Genomic DNA, 21,041 nt, shown 5'->3' on the forward strand with positions numbered 1-21,041 from the left:
CCCGGACGTTCACATCGACCCTGCTAGCCTTTGAAGGGCTGTCACTGTATAATGATGCAATGACTCAAAGCTCAGTTTTAACTAAGTGCAGTTTTGAAGTCAGAGCTTTTATGATGTAGTATTTTCACTTAGTAACAGTTTAGTCATAGCAAGCACAAGTTAAATCCTCCACGCATTCTTCATCCAACACACATGAACTACAGTTTAGACTGTGGAGTTTGTCTCTGTGTCCCAATCTGCTGCAAACCTGAAGTGATGCTCTCGCATGATTTCAGACTCACTCTCTCTCTTTCATACACACACAGAAATGCGATAAAAAAAGAATCCCAACCATGTGCAAAAGTAAACTAAGAACTCTTTTATTCTTTTTTGTTCACTTTATATATCTATCTTTAGCTGTTAACTCTTTTTTTTTTCTACACGAGTCCTTTAAAAGTTTGTCATCATGCTAGGTGCAGCTTCAGTGTTGGTAGTACATGCAAAGTTGTAGTTTTTGTCAGGGGAGGGTTTCACACATTGGACAACTGCAGAAGGAGAAGAACAGAGAGCAGTGGCTCTGGAAATCAGTTAACAAACACTGACCGATCTGGAGTCACCAAACAAAAGAAACATAATAACAATAATTATAACAAATAAATAAAAAAGAACCCCACCAATGGGTGCAGCTTCAGAAGGGGTGGGGTGGAGGGGTGCACTGACCATCATTGAGGATTCACAAAGGGTTAAGCAGAAGCAGTTCAGTTCTTGCAGATAGTTTGATCCATCTAATCCATAAATGGGGACTTTGTCTTTTTTTAAATATATATACATATATATATATATATATATATGTATAGAGAGAGAGATCATGACATCATCTGTTGACATCTTTAGTGCAGTTAAAAATGAAAACAAAATCCAACAAGCAGGCAGTCTTTAGGGGGAAATATCTATATTAAAAAATCTCAGACTTTGCAGTTTAGAATAAACGAAGAACACCAACAGAAAACCGAAGGAGCAGAAGGGGAGGAAAACTCGACACTCTGTTGGTTTTGGCCTGATGTTACAGGAGATATTATCAGTATTGCTCGAGACTTTGGTCTGGATCTGTTTGTCGGGGGGGGCACTGGATACTTTTTAAGTTTTTTTTTTAACTTTAACTCTACTCTGGGAGTCCCCGCTTCCTGCTTTTTAAATACTGACTAAAAACAAACAAACAAAAATACCCCCAAAAACAACCAAGTATAAGTGAAAGGTACATACATGACATCACACGTGCCAGCTGGTGGATGCCACTTTGAGCTTAGGCACTTTACAGTGCATATTTTTTTTTTTAAAACATGGGTGGCTACAATGGGGATGAAGCATGTTGACCCCGGCAGTGTTAGTGCCATGCTTTATGGTGCCCAGTGAGTGACACAGAATCACAAATACTTACTTAGCAACAGTAACATCTTCACAATCTCGGCAACAGAGGAGGGATCAAAACCTTTTGTTTTTTTGTTTTTTTTGTTCTTGAGGATGAATCGATTGTACAGGTCAGAAGACGTGTTGCCTTTGTTGCTCCTTATTTACACAGAACTAGTATTTTGCAGCAATAATGATCGCAGCTCACAATATACACATGATCACTGATTGACAGCTACAGATGCACTAAGAAGCCTGACATTTGTATTTCTCCCACTTTGAATCGAGCACATTGTTTTTGTACAAAGTAAAAGTAGTACATTGTTGTGCGGGTATGCAAAAGACCGGACAGTAAAGGGTCGATGCCACAATGTTAGATATTTGAAAAAGAAAAGGAAAACACTGGGGCAGAAACACACATGGACATCATCATCTTTGGTGAAAATCTGACAGGAATATGCTTAAAGACAACCTGAGCACACACATTAATTGCACGCACACCCGCACATAGAAATTTCCCGCAGCTGGAAATAGGAAGTCACCGCGGGAAAACATCCTCATTTACAAATTGAAAACATGAGGACATTTATGCACTCGGGGTGTACAGGAATCGAGTTAATTCACAACATGGAATATGCAGCTAACATGTTTCTTAACTGGGCGTAGAGAGGACGAGGATGAACATGACATCACACTGTGATACATTTTAGCATACGACTTCTGTGTCTTCTCATGCAGGGGTTGCATTTTACTCTGCTGTTCATCTAGCTGATTCCGCACACAATAATGTGGAGGGATTGCATCTAGTGATATACTGTATGTGCTGCTACAGTACATATATACCATGTCATCTGTCAGCCATCATTGTTCCCTGCAACAAAATGACATTACAAGATCTGAGAGGTCCGTTATACTATCGCTATGTTCACTGTGGCATTAGCCCCAGTCCTCAAATGCCTAAGGGTGAAAAAAATAATTGTTCCCATCCCCCCCTTCCCTCAAAAATTAAACAATCAATCACAAGAAATCTAGAAAATAGAGACAAAGATTCAAAGCTGCCTGTGGAGGAAGATGCTGGCATTCATTCAACATCATTCGCCGACGGACGCACGGGGCTCCCCATCCTACGTTTTCCGCTCTGCAGGCCTCTAAGTTCAGTTTCCATGCAAAGCCATGGCTTGGATCAAGAAAAAAATACAACGTGCAGCACCTCCCAAAGCTTCTCCCAAGACCCAGGCGAGGGGTGGGGGGGGGGCAGTCAACGTGACCCTCACCCCTCCCTCGCATCTGTTCAAGTATGAAATGAGAGTGACATAAAATAACTTAAAAATCATACGCACAGATGAATGAACACGACATAAAAATAAAGGAAAGAGCGCTACGACGCTGTCACACCTGCCTTATAAACTCTTTCCAGTCAGTGACTCAAACAGGGCGACAACATTTTGTAACATTTGTATCTTTAATCCAGAGGATAAGAACACGTAGTCTCAGCTAAGGAACGGACCAAATAACACACATTAAACGTTACAACGCTTATGTTTTTCTCAGCACTAGATTTACATCTTGAAGATTTATGCATAATTAAATTAAAATTTGTCAGTGTCATTAATTTTAGCAAAGATATATATTGTTTTAGGTCCATATACATTGGTTTTAGTCAACAAAGATCCCGTTTCTAGGCTACATTCCGACCTAAATTAGCTACTTATTGATCAACAAGACAGAACGGTATAATTTCAGCTTCCACATCTACGCCATAAGAACAAGATTTCTCTGGGAAACAAATGGGTGTGTGTTAAACGAAAAAACAAAACATGGATTCCAGTTTTACACAGTAAAATCAAAGTAAAAAGTTAAATCAAAGACACGAGGCTGATGTCCTCTGAGGAATGAGAATGATGAGTTACGGATGGTTTGTGAAACGGCGCACGTTCATTTCCACAAATACAAAGTGCACGTGCGTGCTGACACATGGGACGGAAGTAAGTGTCTGCTTGTTAATACGGGGGCTCTCTCAGGCCTGGGTCAGGGAAAGAGGAGGGGGTGGTTAAGGAATCCCTCGACTCCCTCAGGAGCTGAGGGTGAACTGGTCTTGCTCGATGGGCTTTTTGACCCAAGCCCCCAAGCCGGCCTTGTGGAAGGCCTTGATGAGCGCCTGCTTGGCAGAGTGGTACTCTGTGGCCGCCTGCTTTGCTTCGTGGTAGGAGCTCGGCTTCGACACCTTGATCCGCAAGATGGACGACAGCTGAGGACGCAGAGAAAGGAAAGTAAGCAACAGAATAACAGAAACAAACCAAAAACAACCACGCATTAATCTAAAATCTCAGCTCCTACCACACAAAGAAAAAGAAACTTGTTTGCACTCCTTGGAAGTCAGGCTCTGACTACTAACGTGTCTAAACGTTAAATTATATTACTGGGAAAGTGGACGAAGTCAGTGGGTGTATGATAGCAGGGAGATGTTCTCACACAAATGTCTCAGCACAGTGCAACGCACTCCACATCACAGTCATGCCAGAAAGCGATGCTAATGTTAGAAAAAACTGCTCCTTGAGCCGATCCTTTGGACTTTCTGTAGCCACAGACCCAGCTTTCATTCTCAACATTTAAGTTGAGTCTGTTTGACACCAAAGTTGACCTTTGCTCTCTGTGCGAGGTCAATAGTGACATCGCTCACGTGCAAACAATCAGAACAGAGCTTCCAAGGAATGACCTCGTAGCTTAGCTGCGATTCCTGAGATGCCACACTGAAGTACGTGTGGTTCAGACGTGTACAGCTCGTGATGCTGACTGCAGCTGACCTCAGTCTGTTTATGACTCACTGTCACAATCACTTATGTAAGAAACTATAGTTATGTCGCGTGACTCAGCACGTCTGCGCCAGTATTACAGCGAGGTGCGTGTGAATGTGCGCTCTGGCCTCGCCGTACCTTGGAGTGAAGGCGCACCCAGCGGCTGTAGAGTGCGTGTTTGCAGAGCCGTGAGGCGCGGCCCATGTCGTCCTTGCCCGTGGTTGCGTTGATCACCTCCAGGGCCTGGTCACCCACCGTCCAGTTCACACTGAAGTTTGGAGCCTTGCCTGGCTGCCTGGCTTCAGCATTACTTATACCTGCCATTAAAAACACCCAGAGTCAAAGACCGAGCGAGGCTGCAGGTTAAAACAGAGACATTTTTATTTATAGGACCTCCGCAGAATGTAAAAATCTTTTGTTAACATTACGTCAATGCCAGAAATGGAATAATTGCACGGCACCGCTCCAGCGAATTCCCACAGCACCCAGACTTTCTATTACCTCATGTGTGGATGTATTAAACAATGAAGGAAGTACCCAAACATGGCAGTCCATCCTTCCAAAGGACAGCTGTTCCCACAGCTGCAATATCTCTAAACAGGACAGTTTTTCTTCTTCTCATTTCATTTTGTCTAACTCAGTAGAGACAAACAGTAGAATCCACCTGGGGGGACTGTGAGGACAGAGCTCGCTCTCGTCTAACACACTTCAGGGCTTTGGCCTCCACTGTATCTCAAGCATAAATGGGAGATATATGGATGCCATAAATCCCTGTGTCTTCCTCTGTGTGTGTGTGTGTGTGTGTGTGTGTGCATTAAGCTCCTTGGTTCCATTTGGCAGCACTTGTGGCAGAAGATGATTTAAAGGGGATGAAATCCTCAGCGCTCTAACGCCACAGCACTTTCACCGCTAAAAACTCTCTAAAGCGGAAAAGGTTAATAACCTTCCACCATTATCTCCTTTACTTGCCATTTAGAGGGAAGGAGCAGGGTGAGCTAAACGTACATCCCGGCTGTGTGATATGAAGCCCCATGTCATCCCCCAGGATGTAAAGGAAATCTCCACAGTGCCACTCATTCCACTTGTTTGATATGGACTGCCCTATATTCATGGCAGCACAATGAGCAGTGTAAGCAGTGCTGTAGCAGTGTGGTATTTTCTTGACCTTGAACTTTGCATTGCGTGTTTGTATCAGCGCACAGCTGGGCAAGAGAGGCACGGCCAGCTGGATGTTTTGGTGGAAAACAGAGCAGCAGTCCAGGTCTGCATGTGTATTTTTAATTTATTTATTGTTTTGTGGTGTTGCTCCTTCACTTCTGCTTCTCTGTACAATCTAACTCATCAGGACAATCCAATTTCCACAGCAAAGTGTCTTCATCCATTTTATGAGGGACTGATTTCGTTTGGTTATCATCCACGAGCTGTTTCAGAGCACTGACGAATGATGCTGACAGCATATTTTTAAATATCTGCGACCTGTGACGTGTATTCAGAATCCTTCTGTCTGTTTTGGACTTTGTGATGATGCTACATGTACATGAAGAGGAACAGCAGATGTGCTTTTGAGACACTTTCAAGTTAAATGTTCGGGAAACAAAATATATGGTCTTCTGCAAAGCTCGCCCAATGGGGTTTGATGATTATTACATTGTTACATCTGATGGCAAAACCAGTGAAAGGGTACATGGCTCAAGTATCTGGATGGATGGATAGATGACAAGATCTGCACAGATCTGTAATGGTGAAGAGAGATCTGAGCGTGAAAGTGAGGCTGACAATTTACCGGTCGATCTACGTTCCAACCCTCACCTGTGGTCACGAGCTCTGGGTACTAGCAGAAAAAAATGAGGTCTCAGATAGCAGCAGTGGAAATGGAACTGAAATGGAAATTTCCTTCATTTGGTAGCTGGGCTTTCTCTTAGTGACAGGACTCTGGAGAGATTATATCTCTCGGTTGACTTGGGAACGACTTGGTGTGCCCCACCCCTCAGATGAGGTGGACGTGATGACTGTCTGGGCCTCTCTGCTTAGACTGCTACCTCCGGACCGGAATTGTCCAAAATAACCGGATTTAAGGATTTCCGGATAGAAGGATGGACAAGTTTCTCTTTAATATATACGTTGCTAATCTCATTAGTAATCATAAAGTGATGCTTGGTTTTTACTTTACAAAATAAATCTTACTTTACTAACTTGTGTTTTTTTCCTGTAATTGATTATGATGATATATTGTATATGCATGCTTCCTCCTTCATCCCTACATTTTATTACAAATGCAAAGTCTCTGACTCACCACGACGTTCTTTATGGTTTGTGGTTTGGCCGTCTGGTATATTTTAGCATATTTTTCTCTATGAAGCCACTCTAGAACTTCCAGTCTACAGCAGGACCTTTCTCCCAGCCATACTCTTCTTAATGGTTGCTTCTGGATGTACCTATAGCTCTGACAGATCTGGGGAAAGCAACATTTTCTTCTAATGTGTCTTATAATAATTTACAGTATTTTGATTTGATTTTGATCTTAGCGGGACATCATGATAAAATAAAGGTGACAATAAAATGTGACGAAAGGACCCTGAGTGCCACTGTACAAACTTTGCCTATTATTGTTTATTATTCATTGCTCATTAAACCCATTTGGCAACTGTCAAAATCTGTGACAGCTGTAACTCTATAACCATAACTGGACTTTAGGCTTTTTTTTCTGAAACACAAAAAAAATTGCAAGAAAAGGAGCGATGAATGGATTAAACTTTTGAAATCTAGTTAAAGATTTATTTTTTCAAACCAATAAATCTCTCTGTATAAATAAACATCGTCTGTAAGCTGGTGCTGGACACTGGGCTCATAGCAGCTCCACATTTGCCAAATTATATGAGTTACGTAACGATGTTAGTGGCGACTGTGGTTCGCTGTCTGAAATAAAAACTTGTTTGTGTGTCTTTTGTCTACTTCAGTCTGAAATTAAAGACCCAGTGTTTCAAAAACAGCCCACTGCTGTCACTGGAAACTGCATTTATGTGGAAAGAAGGAGCTTCTACGACAGCTGCTACGGCCAAAGGCTTTGTGCAGATGAGTTATTGAAATCGTGTTTTAGAATCAGTTTTAGTAACAAGGAAATAATTTCTCTCTTAGCAGATAAACAGAGCGCAATAATGAGTTCAAGGACGTTGAAAAGATGGTGCAGAAAGCTGGATCAGAAGGAAAAAACACAAACTTGTAAGAGTTGGCCAAACTTCTGCAAAATGAAACAGCTGGGAATGAACAAATGCAGGGATACTGACAGGTACGCCCTCATGCAATAAAGAGGATGCATGTTATATCAGAAATACACAAAAACTCGCCTACACAAGGCATTTTGTAGAGAGTAGCAGCAGCAGGAACTCTCCGCATTTCCACCTTTTTTCTCAAAATTAACAATACATATTTTTTTTTCTTAATGCGGCCCTAATACTCATTTATAAGCTTCAAAGCAACTGTAAATAAGCAGGGCTGGAGCCAAACATTTACATAATAATTTATGACTTCTTGCAAATGTCTTTATATACAATATTTTAAATGAAAAACAATATTAAGTGGAAAAAGTGGAGCAGAAATGCAAATGGAAAGCAGACTCATCTTTCCTCAAACACAGCATTGTCTTACAAAAACAACCAAAGTACAAAGACTGCATGCTCTGCATCTAAAAATAGAAAGTTGAAAAGAGAGAGAGAGAAGAAAACACTCCAGGAGTCCTGGTCTATACAGCCTTTTTAAAAGGTCAAGACAATGCTGAAAATTTACACAAAATGATAAAGCTATTCAAATTCCACAGGAACTAGGTAAATGTCAGCTCAGATCCAACAAAAGGAGAAAAGCAATAACTGTCTTCCTGTTCCTGCGGGACTGACTGACCAGCAGGGTGAATTAATGTGTTTACTGCTTAGGATTAAAATCTTCCTCTTTGATATTTAGACAGCTGCAGGTCGATTGGTAAAGATTAACACAGTGATCCTCTCAACCCGTGAAATCGTGATGACTGATCTATAACAGCAGAGATCTGCAGAAGGAAACTTGATGATGCACTTTTCTTACTTTCCCACCTCATCTACATCAAAGAAGGCGAGGGCTCTTACCGCTGAGAAGAGGCCTGTTGAGGGTGAACTGCTGGGGCAGGTCTTCGATATCTGCGATGCGCTGGTACATGGCCCTGGAGAGGTGGTCAGCATGGTAAAGGCTGCCCAGGATTATGCTGGAGAAGTAGATTGGCTCTGTGAAGTAGCTCATCAAGGAGCCCTGGATGCCCACCACGTTCCACCTGCAGAGAGAAAAGCACACGAGCTTCACAACAACTTCAACGTATCATTGAGGCAGTTTTAGGATTTCAGTGTACAGGCAGCACATCGCTGTAATGTTCACAGGCTGGCTGGAATACACACAAAAACAGAGTTAATACTGCATATTAGTACATGAACACTGAGTCCTATCTGACGTCCTACAGCCATCTACAGTGTGAGGTATCCAATTCCATTTTTCCCAAACTTCTGTTTATTTCCAGGCTGTGCCATTAGCCATCTTTCCCCAGTCACTCTCCTATTTACATGCTCTGTGAAGCAGTGCCTGCCCTCCTCACAGAAAGACAAATACATAAGGAGCCAGAGAGAGAGAGAGAGAGAGTTCGAGAAGTTTCTCTAACTCTCTCTCTCTGGGTAGATGGAGAAAGAGTCAGTAAGGTTGTGAAGGCAAAGAAAAAGCGAGAGCGAGAAAAATGAAGAAAAATAACAGATGTGGGAAATGTTAGAGAAAGGTGGTGCTGAAGGCTGCTGGCATCTTATACAGTGCATTTTATCTGTCAACAAATCCCATCGAAAGCTCAAAACCCAGTGATGACCTGCTTTCCAGACCGTGCACATGGCATTCAGCTCCAAACCCACCGAATTCAAAGACATACATCTGCAACATTTGAAATGTTTAATCAAAGAAAAAGGCTCTTTTCACTGACAGGTTACTCCTGCTTTCACTCACTGCTTGGGTACGTTTGATGAGGTCTAATGCTCCAAAACTATTTGGTTACGTTGAAGCAGCAAAGCAACTGGTTTATCTTTTTGGCCTCAAAATATTCCTGTTAAGGTTTAATCACTAAAACTATTTAGATGAATGAAAAGCTCATTTTTAAGACAGAGAAATTATGGCAGAAAATCCATGTTTCAGTCACACCAGAGGAAAATCAGGGAGGCAACCTCGTTACTAGGAATATTTGGTGATTGCTCGGTCCCTGTATTTAATTAGTTTATGAACAGTGACCGATAGCAAATAGTTGCATGCAATACCCTCAACCTCTGGACTCGACTGCACAGTGCAACCTATCTCCAAACAGACAGATTGGTGATGGTTTTTATAAAACTGCAAACCATAATCTATAATCCAGTTTTTAAACAGAGACAGATTACTAATGCACTGAACCGTCTGCAGCGACAGGCACGACTTGTGCGCAACATGTCAGATCTATGAGATTCTGAACGAAAGCTTTTAAGGTGAATTTCTGTGTATGTACACGACAGCAGCTTTGCAAGAAACGGCAACAGAGTTGAAATTTACACATATTTATCACAGTTAATCTCTGTAACTGCCACTTTGACCCAATTCAGTCTCAAACTTACATCACACTGAAATGTCTTTTCGCCATTTTATTGCTGTCCTGATGCATCAAAGTCACTCTGCAGATGGCTGAGAGTGGTTGCAGACCTAGTCTCAGCCTTCGAAGCAAACATTTCAAAGGCAATGAGACTGAACGTTCATTGCACACAGTCACAATAATTTCGTCGACATAATTTTGTTTGTGTTGTGCTCTCCAGCAGCATCAAAACACCTTTAATGTATCTTCTAGAGTCCAGTCGAGTTCACTAACAGGATGTTTGTGAGATGAGGCGTCGGAGTAATTACGTCCAATAATATGATAATAAGGGTGGGACCAATACACTGTCTATATTTATACTCAAAACAAAGCATCTATACTGTGATAGTGTTGCAGGAACACCATCATCAGTTACATCAGTTCCAATGATGACTCGTGATACTGAAGGTTTTTGACAACACAGCTACAAGGCACAAAAAACCCTAATGAACAAAAGTGTTGGTTACAAAAGTGATGCTGCTACTTAATTGGACAACTTCATCACTGGCGATGGTGTTCCTGTTGCATTTGCTGACGTTGAGAGAAAAAACGTGAGTATCACTACCCTTTGTCTTTAGGAGAACATTACAAAATGAGGGTTGGCTAGCTCTTCTCATTCTCCCTTTTACTTCAGGCAGACTGTTTGAGAGTCTGTGAAATTACCAATGTGAACCCAAAACAATCAAAAATAATATGCACACATGCAAAAGACCGCAGGCTACACAGAGGGTCCATTGTTTCCGTATGCAATATTCTGTGTGCGCGTTTGTGAGAAGGCGTGTGTGGAACGGCGGGAGGGCAAAATAAAATATCTAAATTCACTGTAGCTGCGAGCAGGAAAGCACACGTTCACACATTCAGCCCAGTCAAACAGCTTTATAATATTCTGTGCCATACACAAACTGCTGCAACACACACACACACTCACGCTGTTTCATCACAGCAACACGGTGACACATATACACCTGTATCCCCTCCGAAGGACACACATACACACTGGGTAAAAAGCTACAACAATCAAGCGCGCTCACACAGAGTTATGTCGTGAGAGGCATTCAATTTCATTCCTGTCAAACATCACTGTATTGCTTTATCGCTTTTTTTCCCTCCCCCCAATACCGTGCTTTGTGCGTCTACACACAGATTGTACACACTCAAATGAGAACAGGGTCAGAATAGGTCAGAAAGCACACGTGATGAGCTGTTACAGCAATAACAAAAGAAAAGAGGAAAACCGAGAGAACAATTTGCCTTTATGCTAATGAACTCATTCAAAGGACAGACACGAGGCAGAGAATGGCTCGTTCATAACGACGCCGTGTAATCAGAGGAAAATGAGAGGAGCGAAAACAATGTGTAACGAGGGAGCACTGGGGGCACGGGGCAAAGCCTGCCCGTCAGTAGCTGCATTGAACGGCAGCCCTGTTGCTAACTATCACTCACACAGGGACAGAGGCAGGTGGGTGGAGGATTTCTGACACGGCTAATAGCCGTGTCATGAGGAGGTCGCGCCGCAAGTCGTGCATAATAGTTTCTCACAGTGGAAGAAAGATACTCATACCTTAATTGCTTACATGCATTTTTTTCTGCTTCTTGATTTCAGCACTGATCTGTAACTCGTGTCAACTTTAAAAATTTAGTCAGACTTAAAAACGTCCAACTTCCACCTTATTTTGCCCTCTACTGACTTGGATCCCTCCACGATGGACCACCACATAAAATCTAAATCACACAGTGAAAGGGCAGCTCACGTAGTGCAAACAGCATTTGCCAGTCAGTAGACATGTCCCTCCTCAAATACACACTCGGCATTCAATCACTCGATCCATTCGGGCAAAATATTATGATCCAGGGCACAGAAAGCGAGAGGAAGAGGGCTCACGAGAGGAGTTATGGAGAAGCTTCACCGTTCATCACGAGAGAGGCAGAGTGTTGCCTTGAACATGGACACAGACTAAAGATGCTATGATGTGTCTGCAAAGATGGCCCCGGGGGCAGTATATCAATTTAGCTGTCCCTGACACCCCGGGAAGGCTTGAAATGGCACGGTGGATGGACAAAGCAAAGATAAAGCGCTGTACAGTCGACTGAAGCAGTGGAAAATAAAACACCTGAAAAGAGTCTCATGTAACACATCTGGTCAGGGCTGAAACATGACGTGTTGCTTTATGTAGCCTTCGCTAAACTAAAGGTTTCTAATAACACACAGAAAGCAATTCAATCATCATATCGGTCTAAGAATGGGAGAAAACCCAACGGGTAACGCAAAGCCTGCAGGAGCATGACTCTATTGATATTGACATTTCTGTCAATATGTCCACGATGTATGGAATTGTTTCTATTAATATAATTCATCATCTTTAGTGACCTGGAATCACATATACTGTATAACAGGAGACTTGTAGGTATGTACAGACGTGCAGAAGCATCTGTTTTTTACATTTCTGATGGTGTTGACTTAAACCTTCAGCTTCCAGCCTCCTTCATGCCAGAAACCAGTGTAGTACTAGTCGCAGTTCCAGTTCTGAGAAAACTGATTTCACCTTTGCTCTAAAAGTTACACAAATAGAAGTTAACATATTTAATTGTGACAAAGAAAAAAAATCTTCTTTAAAGTGTACTTTGATATTTTGGTTTATTTATATTGTTTTATCTGTTTTATTCGTGAAAGGCTCCTCGGTTTGTACTTTGTACTTAGAAACAGAGTTTCTGAATATTTCTAAGGACGACAACTGAACTCAATTTATCCCAAAATACCTCGCAATCTTGTCACTGCAGGACATGGTGAGTAATCGCTCCCCTTGAAGAACACCGTCCCAGGTCTGGATGGTGTTGCTGGACCTTACAGGGATGGTGCCCTCCCCGGACTCGATTTTGGTCCTCAGCTGACCCCGCGCTTTCCGGTTAGGATGTCTGTCTCCTTGGTCTGGGTGGCACATAAGCAGAAGCACATAAAGGAAGAGAGGAGTATGAGTTTAATTTACTCTTTTATATAGTTTTATGTGACACTTGTTTGATGTTTGGAACATGAAGTCTGTTGGTGATAGAGTGATACAGTTTGTTTGATCAGGAAACATTAAAGAAAGTGAATGTGTGGGTGAATCTGTTTCTTGGTGTCATTCTACTTTTCTTCAGTTAAAAAGCAGGAAAAATGAGGAAACACTGTTGAGTGGGAACCTGTTGCAGTAGCTCTCTTTTGCTTTGAATTTCTTTTATTTTCATGATTTAATGCAAACTTTTCCTTTATCAAGTCTTGTCAAGTCAAGTTTTGCAAGTCTACTTGTGTTTTTTTCCTTATATTAGACTCTTGTTAATGTATATCTCCATGAGCTGTTTGCACTGATCACCCTATGGCCTGCGGCGAGGCCTGAAATCCCGGAGGAGCTACCGAGGAAACGACTGGGCTCCAGAACAGTTTCAGGGATGATCATGGGGAATGTGAGGTGTTTGGACAATAAGATGAACAACTTGCTGAGTAGACCCAGGGGGAACACTGTGGGTGTAGTCTGAAGTGTTTCACGGTCTGCTGTGGTGAGATGTTGCCTCGCTCACACTTCTTGGACCACGGTATGAACATTGCTGGCTCCGGGACTTTTTGGGAGGAAGATTAATCTGAGCCGTGAAAAGAAACGATGGCACTAGTTGCGACTGACAGTTGGTTTAATCCCAGACGTGTTACTGGTGGATAGATTCAGCCATAGCAGGCATTTGTAGAAAATATGAATAAATTATCATGAATAAATTAAATGTGTTTTTTGTGTGTTAACCTAAAAGTTTTGACATTTTCGGGAACATGAAAAACTTTCCTCCATCAGCTGAGGTAGCGCTTATCCAACTGACCATGGCTGTGATAGGATGTGGATAATTAACGGATCCAGGCCGTCTTCTGCATATACAACTGGTTCGTCTAAAACCGGTTAGAGCTCCACTCCCACAGTGACTGATACAGAAAATCTTTACCACAGTTTTTAGATTTACTGAATCGCTGTTTTTTTTGCCTCTGTCAGTGCGCCCCAGGGCAGCTGTGGCTACAATGTAGCTGCCAACACCAGTGTGTGAATGTGTGTGTGAATGGGTGAATGACTGAATGTAGTGTAAAGCGCTTTGGGGTTCTTAGGGACCAGTAAAGCGCTATACAAATGCAGGCCATTTACCATTTTTTGCATTTGCTATTTAACCGAGTTCCATCTTTAGTGTAACCTTCTTCTTCTGTGATTTTAAATGTGTTTTATTGAAGTTTTGCATGCTTTGGGAGCTTTATACATCCCATCCTTTGGGATGAATAAAGCATTTGCCTGTTTACACTCTTAAAGTGTCAGTCAAGGTTTTGACTTTGACATTTTAAAACAGAAGTTTTGTCTGTTGTGGTTGTGTTTTTGTGAAAAAAGTTATAAAAAAAAGTTACATAAAACCTCAAATGCCAAAAAAATTACTTTCCCCATTTCTATGCTAATATATACAAAAATCTACCTCCTCAACATGCAAAAACAGAAGCTTTGGTTGAAATCTGTTACACCACTGATCCACCATTTGTATTAAATTCAGTGTTTTTGCACTGCAGCTAGGGCTGCACGATTTTGCATAAAATGAGAATCACGATTTTTTTGCTTAGAATTGAGATCACGATTCTCTCACCATTTTCTTTTCCAGTATAAATATTTATTGCACTTATTAACTGCACATCAACTTCGTAACAGTTGAGACTGAACATAAAAACAATAAATAAACATAAAAACAACAAATGTCTCACGTTTTGTCGTTGCCGCAAAATGTTGTACTGCTTGAAATTCCGTCTCCACCGTTGCTCAACACTGCGTGTACAGAGCAGGTAGTGCAACAATAGAAAAATAGTTGCGGGACGGCACTGTGTAGCGTTTGTCTAGGGTGTTGATCATTTTCCTAAATCCCTCGTTTTCACAGTGTTGATGGAGCCATATCTTTGGTCAGGTGATAAGTGATAGCCTCCGTAATTTCTTTGTGCCTGCGGGAGTTCGACGGGTATAGGGAAGCGCTGTATAAGGTTCCCGTTACTGATGTTTGGGTGGTTGACCGGGACGGATTTTCTCCTGTCACTTTCTCGTCATCCCTGACGTGCTCTCCGTTGTTTTTTTAGCAGCCAGCTTCTGTATCACGTGGTATAAGGCTCCGCCCTTGTCATTTGTTGAGCAGGAAGAGTGAGCGCTTGTTTTCATGCAGATTACGTCCCGGATCAAAATGCGGTACAATCGTCGTCGTCTTTTTTTTTTTTTTTTTTAATCGTTGTCATTTGGAAATGAGATCGCACATAAGTATGAATTGAGATCGCGATTTTCTAACGATTAATCGTGCAGCCCTAACTGCAGCTTAAAAAAGTTGCATCCTTGGCATGTACATTAAGTTGTTATTCAGCTGTAGAGTTTTTTGTGAGCACTTAATGGTGGACAGACTTCCTCATTGAGAATTCTGACACATACAATTGTGAAATTTAAGTATATAATAGACTGTATAGTAAACAGGAGTGATTTTTGGCACAGTCAGTTATTCTACCGGCAGTAAAAACGGCTCCCACCCAGCGTGACCCGTTATTTATTATTATGTTATCAAAGTTTTGTGCTGTTCCACCAGCAGGCGCCATCTATTCAGTGACTAATTGAATGTGGCTGTTTTTTATTCAGCCTGCCATGTGCAACGGAAGACTCTCTGACAGGAGTAAGAGGGAGGTTAATCAGACAGACAGTGTGGGTGTGCTGGGCGGCAGAAAGACTGATAGCGGCAGACAGAGAATGACAAAAAGCTATAATTACTACTGCCTTGTTTAAATGTGTCTGTAATGTGTATTTGGACAGTGGAGTAAAATTCTAATTAATTGAAATGAAGCACGAGAGGAAAACTTTACAGATTAAATTAAATTAAAAAAAACAAAACCTGTCATCAACACTGAATACTAAGCTGGACGAGACTAAACTAAAAGCACGTGAGAGCTGAGCTGGGGAGGAGACGCGAGGCTGCGTACCTTCCACTCCGGCCTCGTGTGGAGAGAAAATCCTGGCATCTCCACAGGGAGAGGTGCTGATGTAGAGGTGGAACTGAACGTTATCCTTTAACCTGTAGCCTCCCTTGTCACACAGCACAAATATTGATTTGTGGTAGTCCTCCTTGTTGTTGCTATAACCACGGATCAATGAGAAATTGAAACAGAGGCAGACAAATGTCACAAAACCTGTATTTAAAACGAACATTCAAAGTCTAGAAGAACAGAGAGCTGCAGGATTTCATCAGATTATCAAAAAAATAAACAAATTGACACTGACCTGAGGAAGAACTCCAGCTGAGTGTAGAGGTACCTGATGAGCGAGCGTCGGGCAATTATCTCAGCGTGGCAGTCATTGAGTGCCAGGCCGCGGTCACTCATGTACTCACCGTTGATGCATTTGGTTCCCGTGGAGACACAAATGACCTGTGCTTCCTTCACATCTGTGCCTGTTTGGAGGACAGAGCCGCATTAGGACTCGTGCTCCTAATGCAAACACTATAAATTCTGTTCTTATGCCCTCGAGAAGTCACACTGCAAACATCTACACACTAGCTTATAAGTTGTTACTGTAGCAACCACATGATGAGCTTAATTAGGTTTAATGTCCTTGTCACTGTGTTTATGCTATAGGCAAAGTGACGGCATGGAAAGACGTGTAATTGAAGCAGTAATTGGTGGGGAACTGTAGTTTGAGAGTGAGGCAGAAAGGATCGTGTAGTCAGGATAACACGTCAACGTGGCGCGGCATGCGAAAAGCTGAGAATCCCAGCTGCGCATGAAAACAGTGATGCAATCATGAACAATTTAGCTTTCCAGTATTTGCTATCTTAACTTCACTGTCTCCAAATATCTCTCAAAACTATGTCTAAAAAATGGGTTAGTTTATCGAACTGTTTCTGATGCATGAAATAAAAAGTGCCCCGAATCCTCATCGAGCCTCTCGGCAATGAGGGGAACCCCCCCCCAGCTGAGCAGCAACGCACCCCTGGGGATGATGCTGAACCTTCCTGTCTTTGGCCTGTGGTGATAACGATGTGTGAACTGCGTTTGATCGACGGTTTCTTGTAAAACTGGTGGAGTTTTTTTTATTAGAAGTTAAATCATTTCTGAATGTGCTACAAGCGACTACTTCTGCATCTGTGTCGTTACTAAACCACAATAATTCAAAGAATGGACACAGTTTCACTTCTTTAAGTAAGAAATTTATAGAAAATAAAAAGATGGATACATGAATTTTTTTGCATGTTAATCTTTTGAAATTTGAAGAAACATAAAACATAAAAAAATGTTGGACTTGAGCCTGGTTTTCATACCCTGTTTCACAAATTCAGCTATGGATAAGATTCCCATTTCTTTTGAATCAAGGCTACCAGAATTCAGCCTCTTTCAGCTGTTTTTGCTGTCTGACACCTTGAGTGAATTATCTACCTAATACAGCTGCTAAATGTTCCACAGCGTTTCAGGGACTGTGTCTGCTTTCTTTTTGGTACTGAATAACTCATGGACGCAGTTTTGTTTCCAGCTGAAAGCAGCTCCCTCCTGCATCCAACAACACTGTTACAAAAGCAGCAAGAGATAAAACAGTAAAGGTGGAGGCCAGACAGCTAAATGACTGTTTTTTTATTTAATATATGCATAACCATCACACATATACATTAACTGAATATTTTTATTATATAGTTATTATACAGGTGCAGCGATTTTTAATGATTTTTTTTCATATCAGTCGCTATTGCTATATATCATGATAACTAAAATCTTTCTCTTAAAGTTCAAGAAGACCATAAATAAAATGAAATTAAAATGTATTAAATGCTCCAAATTAATAACGCAGACGTTAATATAAAAAAATGAAAAAAAATTTTTGTATAGATTTAAACAATTTAAAACTGTTGGGGATCAACCCCATAAATAAATAAACAACTACCATTCGGTACATACTCACAGCTCAAATTCCAATAAAAGAAGAACATAAATAAAACTGACATATTCACTCGGCTGCGGTCGGCTTATGCTCTGAGGCAAGAAATAAATAAGCAAATCAAAATTACAGACTGTGCGAGTGCGGTACTGTCAGGTGGGCAGTGTCTGTTGTAATGCATGCTACAGGAGAGTGCGTCTGGGAATGTGCAGTCTTGTATTTTGTGTTTTAAAGGACGATTTTGCTTCAGATGGCAAAAACTATCAGCAGTGTTGCCTAGCTTTATGGAAACTTGTTTTTAAAATAGTAACAAATGGATGTTAAATTTGCATTTTTATGATATTATTAGATTATTAATATGATTCTTAAATAATTTTATTTAACTACATTAAATATTTGAAGTACTGCCTGTGTTACGTTTCGGTGTTGTCAGTGTTTTGTTTTTGCGTGACTGTTATGTGTTTCCTGTTTTACTTTGAAAGTCTGTGTCATCTTAGTGTGTTCAGTTTACGTTTCCTTGTCTCGTCAGGTCTAATTTGCCCCAGCTGTGTTTCCCTCCTGTTGTCCATTTTCCTGATTGCTCCCTCTATGTATTTAAACCCTGTGTTTCAGTGTGTCATGGTCGCGATCTCCCCCGTGTTGTAAATAGTTTGGTGTGTTTGTTGTAAATAAATAGTCTGTTGTAAATAGTTGAGAATGGGTTTGTTAATATTTTCGTTTGAGACACCTTCGTTTTGGGATTTTGGTGGAGGGCCTTCGTGGTTTTATTTTCCTTATCTTTGTTTTTCTACGTTGCACCCCGGTTGCCTAGGCCGGGGTGTAACATATGGGGGCTCGTCCAATCGCTGGAGGGTCCGGGGACCGCTTCAGCCGTCCGCCGTCGCTGGAGGGTCCGAGGGAGGGACCGCTTCAGCCGTCTGTCTTCGCTGGAGGGTCCGAGGGCCGGTCCAGCCTTCATCCGCCTTCGCTGGAGGGTCCGAGGGACCGCTCCAGCCTTCGTTTGTCTTCGCTGGAGGGTCCGTGGGACCGCTCCAGACTTCATCCGTCTTCGCTGGAGGGTCCGGGGGACCGCTCCAGCCTTCGTCGTCTGCTGGAGGGTCCGTGGGACCGCTCCAGCCTCCACCAGCCTTCATCCGCTTTTGATCAAACATTTCACTTGGGGTTACATGTTTGATTTTTGGGTGGGGGGAAATGTTACGTTTCGGTGTTGTCAGTGTTTTGTTTTTGCGTGACTGTTATGTGTTTCCTGTTTTACTTTGAAAGTCTGTGTCATCTTAGTGTGTTCAGTTTACGTTTCCTTGTCTCGTCAGGTCTAATTTGCCCCAGCTGTGTTTCCCTCCTGTTGTCCATTTTCCTGATTGCTCCCTCTATGTATTTAAACCCTGTGTTTCAGTGTGTCATGGTCGCGATCTCCCCCGTGTTGTAAATAGTTTGGTGTGTTTGTTGTAAATAAATAGTCTGTTGTAAATAGTTGAGAATGGGTTTGTTAATATTTTCGTTTGAGACACCTTCGTTTTGGGATTTTGGTGGAGGGCCTTCGTGGTTTTATTTTCCTTATCTTTGTTTTTCTACGTTGCACCCCGGTTGCCTAGGCCGGGGTGTAACAGCCTGGCTGGTTGAAGGCTGATACAAAACAACGGATGTCAAACTTATTAAAGTTGTCACATATGATTAAAAATACATAATCAAGGACACATTATAAGGCTATACAAATATAAAATCTTAACCAGGACCTACCACGCTCATTATTATTCTTTTACTCTAACAGAGCAGCTTCATATGAATCACTGTTCAAAATACAGCCTTTCCATATTTCTTTGGCATTTTTGCAGCTCCTCTATTCATCCTGGTCTGAAAGAAGGTATATTGACTCCGCCCTCTTCTCTTTAAGCTAACTTTCATCTGTAAATGTAGCTTTTAAACAGCAGGCGGGTGGAGTTTCTGTTCTCACAGCTTGAGGTTGGTGTTTGAGATGACCACATTAGGGATATCGTCTCTAAGTGAGACAGAAAAACCGTAAGCGAGCATTTAGAGCACTTTGAAGCCTGAACCTTCTGGCTCACAGGGTTTTTTTTTTTAAAAACATGTTTACTATGAGCATCCAGCATCCAGTAAATATGCCTTCAGCTGTATTTGTTGTCAGCTGCTTTTTCTGGGCTTATAACCACAAATTCCCTCTGATGATGCTCTGAAACAGCCTTTGCTGTGTACAAACGTGCCAATAATCTCTTCCTCCACTCTTACCTGTTGTCATGACGACGCCTGCCAGCACTTTTCGCCGTGCGTGCGGGGACGTAAAGTTGTCTGTCAGCTCACTGAACTTATCCACAACCAGGCGAGAGACCGCATCAGCCAGAACCTGGAATTACACACACGCACACACACACAAAGGCAGACAGAACAACAGGAAGCCATGCACACATGCAGACACACAAACACGAGCTTGTGTCAGATATGTCAGCTTACAAAGCATGTCTGATGTTATCCTCCCCTAGAGCACTGTGTACCTGTCACAGTGTTAGCTTCGGCTTCAAACAGCACTCGGAGCGTTGAAACAGCAACAAGTGAAACTAGGCTGACCCCCTGAGGTATACCTAACCATCTTTCAAGCAACGCTGTTTGAGTTCTGTCTGACAGCTATAATTTACCATCTCCCTCGTGACAGTGAATCACACGGCAAAAAAAAAGGAAGAGCAAAGCAAACAAGCAAACCTGAGCAACAGATGCTCGGTGACACCCCACGAAGGTTTAAAAATCGAGTCCAAGTTATGTGAGAACTTCACAAGTCTTCTGCTCATGGACACGGCTCCCCTAGCTGCTCTTTATTCATCACTAATGTGATGGAAAATGACAACAAGCATGAGGAGAGATGACGGCTGGGTGATCGCAAATTAAGAAAATTAGTCCCAATTTTACTTCCCTGCTACTTCAGAGTCACCCGCTCGTAGCCAGACCATTTGACTTTTTCCGAACGCCAAGGTCATCTATGACTTTTATTCTCTAGGGGTGTAAAAAATACACAACTTTCCTCCGCGTTTCACCAAAACATGTCCAGAAGGGTTTGGTAATAAGCTACTGTCTAATATTTTCTTTGTTGCATACTGAATCATTTCTAAAAAAAATTAATTATCATTATTTTTTTTGGTTTGGTTGGAGTTTCTATGCAGCGGCACATGACCCATTATACCATGGCAGATGGAAACAGGCTGCAGAAATTAAATATCAAGCGACAGAGAATTAATAGAGCAATTAGTGGGGGCGCTATCGTTAAAA

At 41.9% G+C, this 21,041-nt stretch overlaps 1 protein-coding gene across 2 annotated transcripts in view; it reads right to left on the bottom strand.

The window, feature by feature from the left end:
* Window positions 1-335: 335 nt before the first annotated feature.
* Window positions 336-21,041, bottom strand: part of adarb1b (adenosine deaminase RNA specific B1b) — a 126,974-nt gene continuing 106,268 nt past the window's right edge. For both annotated transcript variants that reach the window (XM_026144966.1, XM_026144965.1), the window contains 7 exons: window positions 20,013-20,127; window positions 16,125-16,293; window positions 15,827-15,978; window positions 12,592-12,760; window positions 8,297-8,478; window positions 4,320-4,498; window positions 336-3,634 (listed from right to left, as the gene is read on the bottom strand). In XM_026144966.1, coding sequence (XP_026000751.1) covers window positions 3,458-3,634; window positions 4,320-4,498; window positions 8,297-8,478; window positions 12,592-12,760; window positions 15,827-15,978; window positions 16,125-16,293; window positions 20,013-20,127 — 1,143 coding nt within the window. In that variant the 3' untranslated portion in view covers window positions 336-3,457. The remainder of the gene's footprint in view (window positions 3,635-4,319; window positions 4,499-8,296; window positions 8,479-12,591; window positions 12,761-15,826; window positions 15,979-16,124; window positions 16,294-20,012; window positions 20,128-21,041) is intronic.

This window comes from Astatotilapia calliptera, chromosome 16 (assembly GCF_900246225.1).
Source record: "Astatotilapia calliptera chromosome 16, fAstCal1.2, whole genome shotgun sequence".
NCBI classification, from domain to species: domain Eukaryota; kingdom Metazoa; phylum Chordata; class Actinopteri; order Cichliformes; family Cichlidae; genus Astatotilapia; species Astatotilapia calliptera.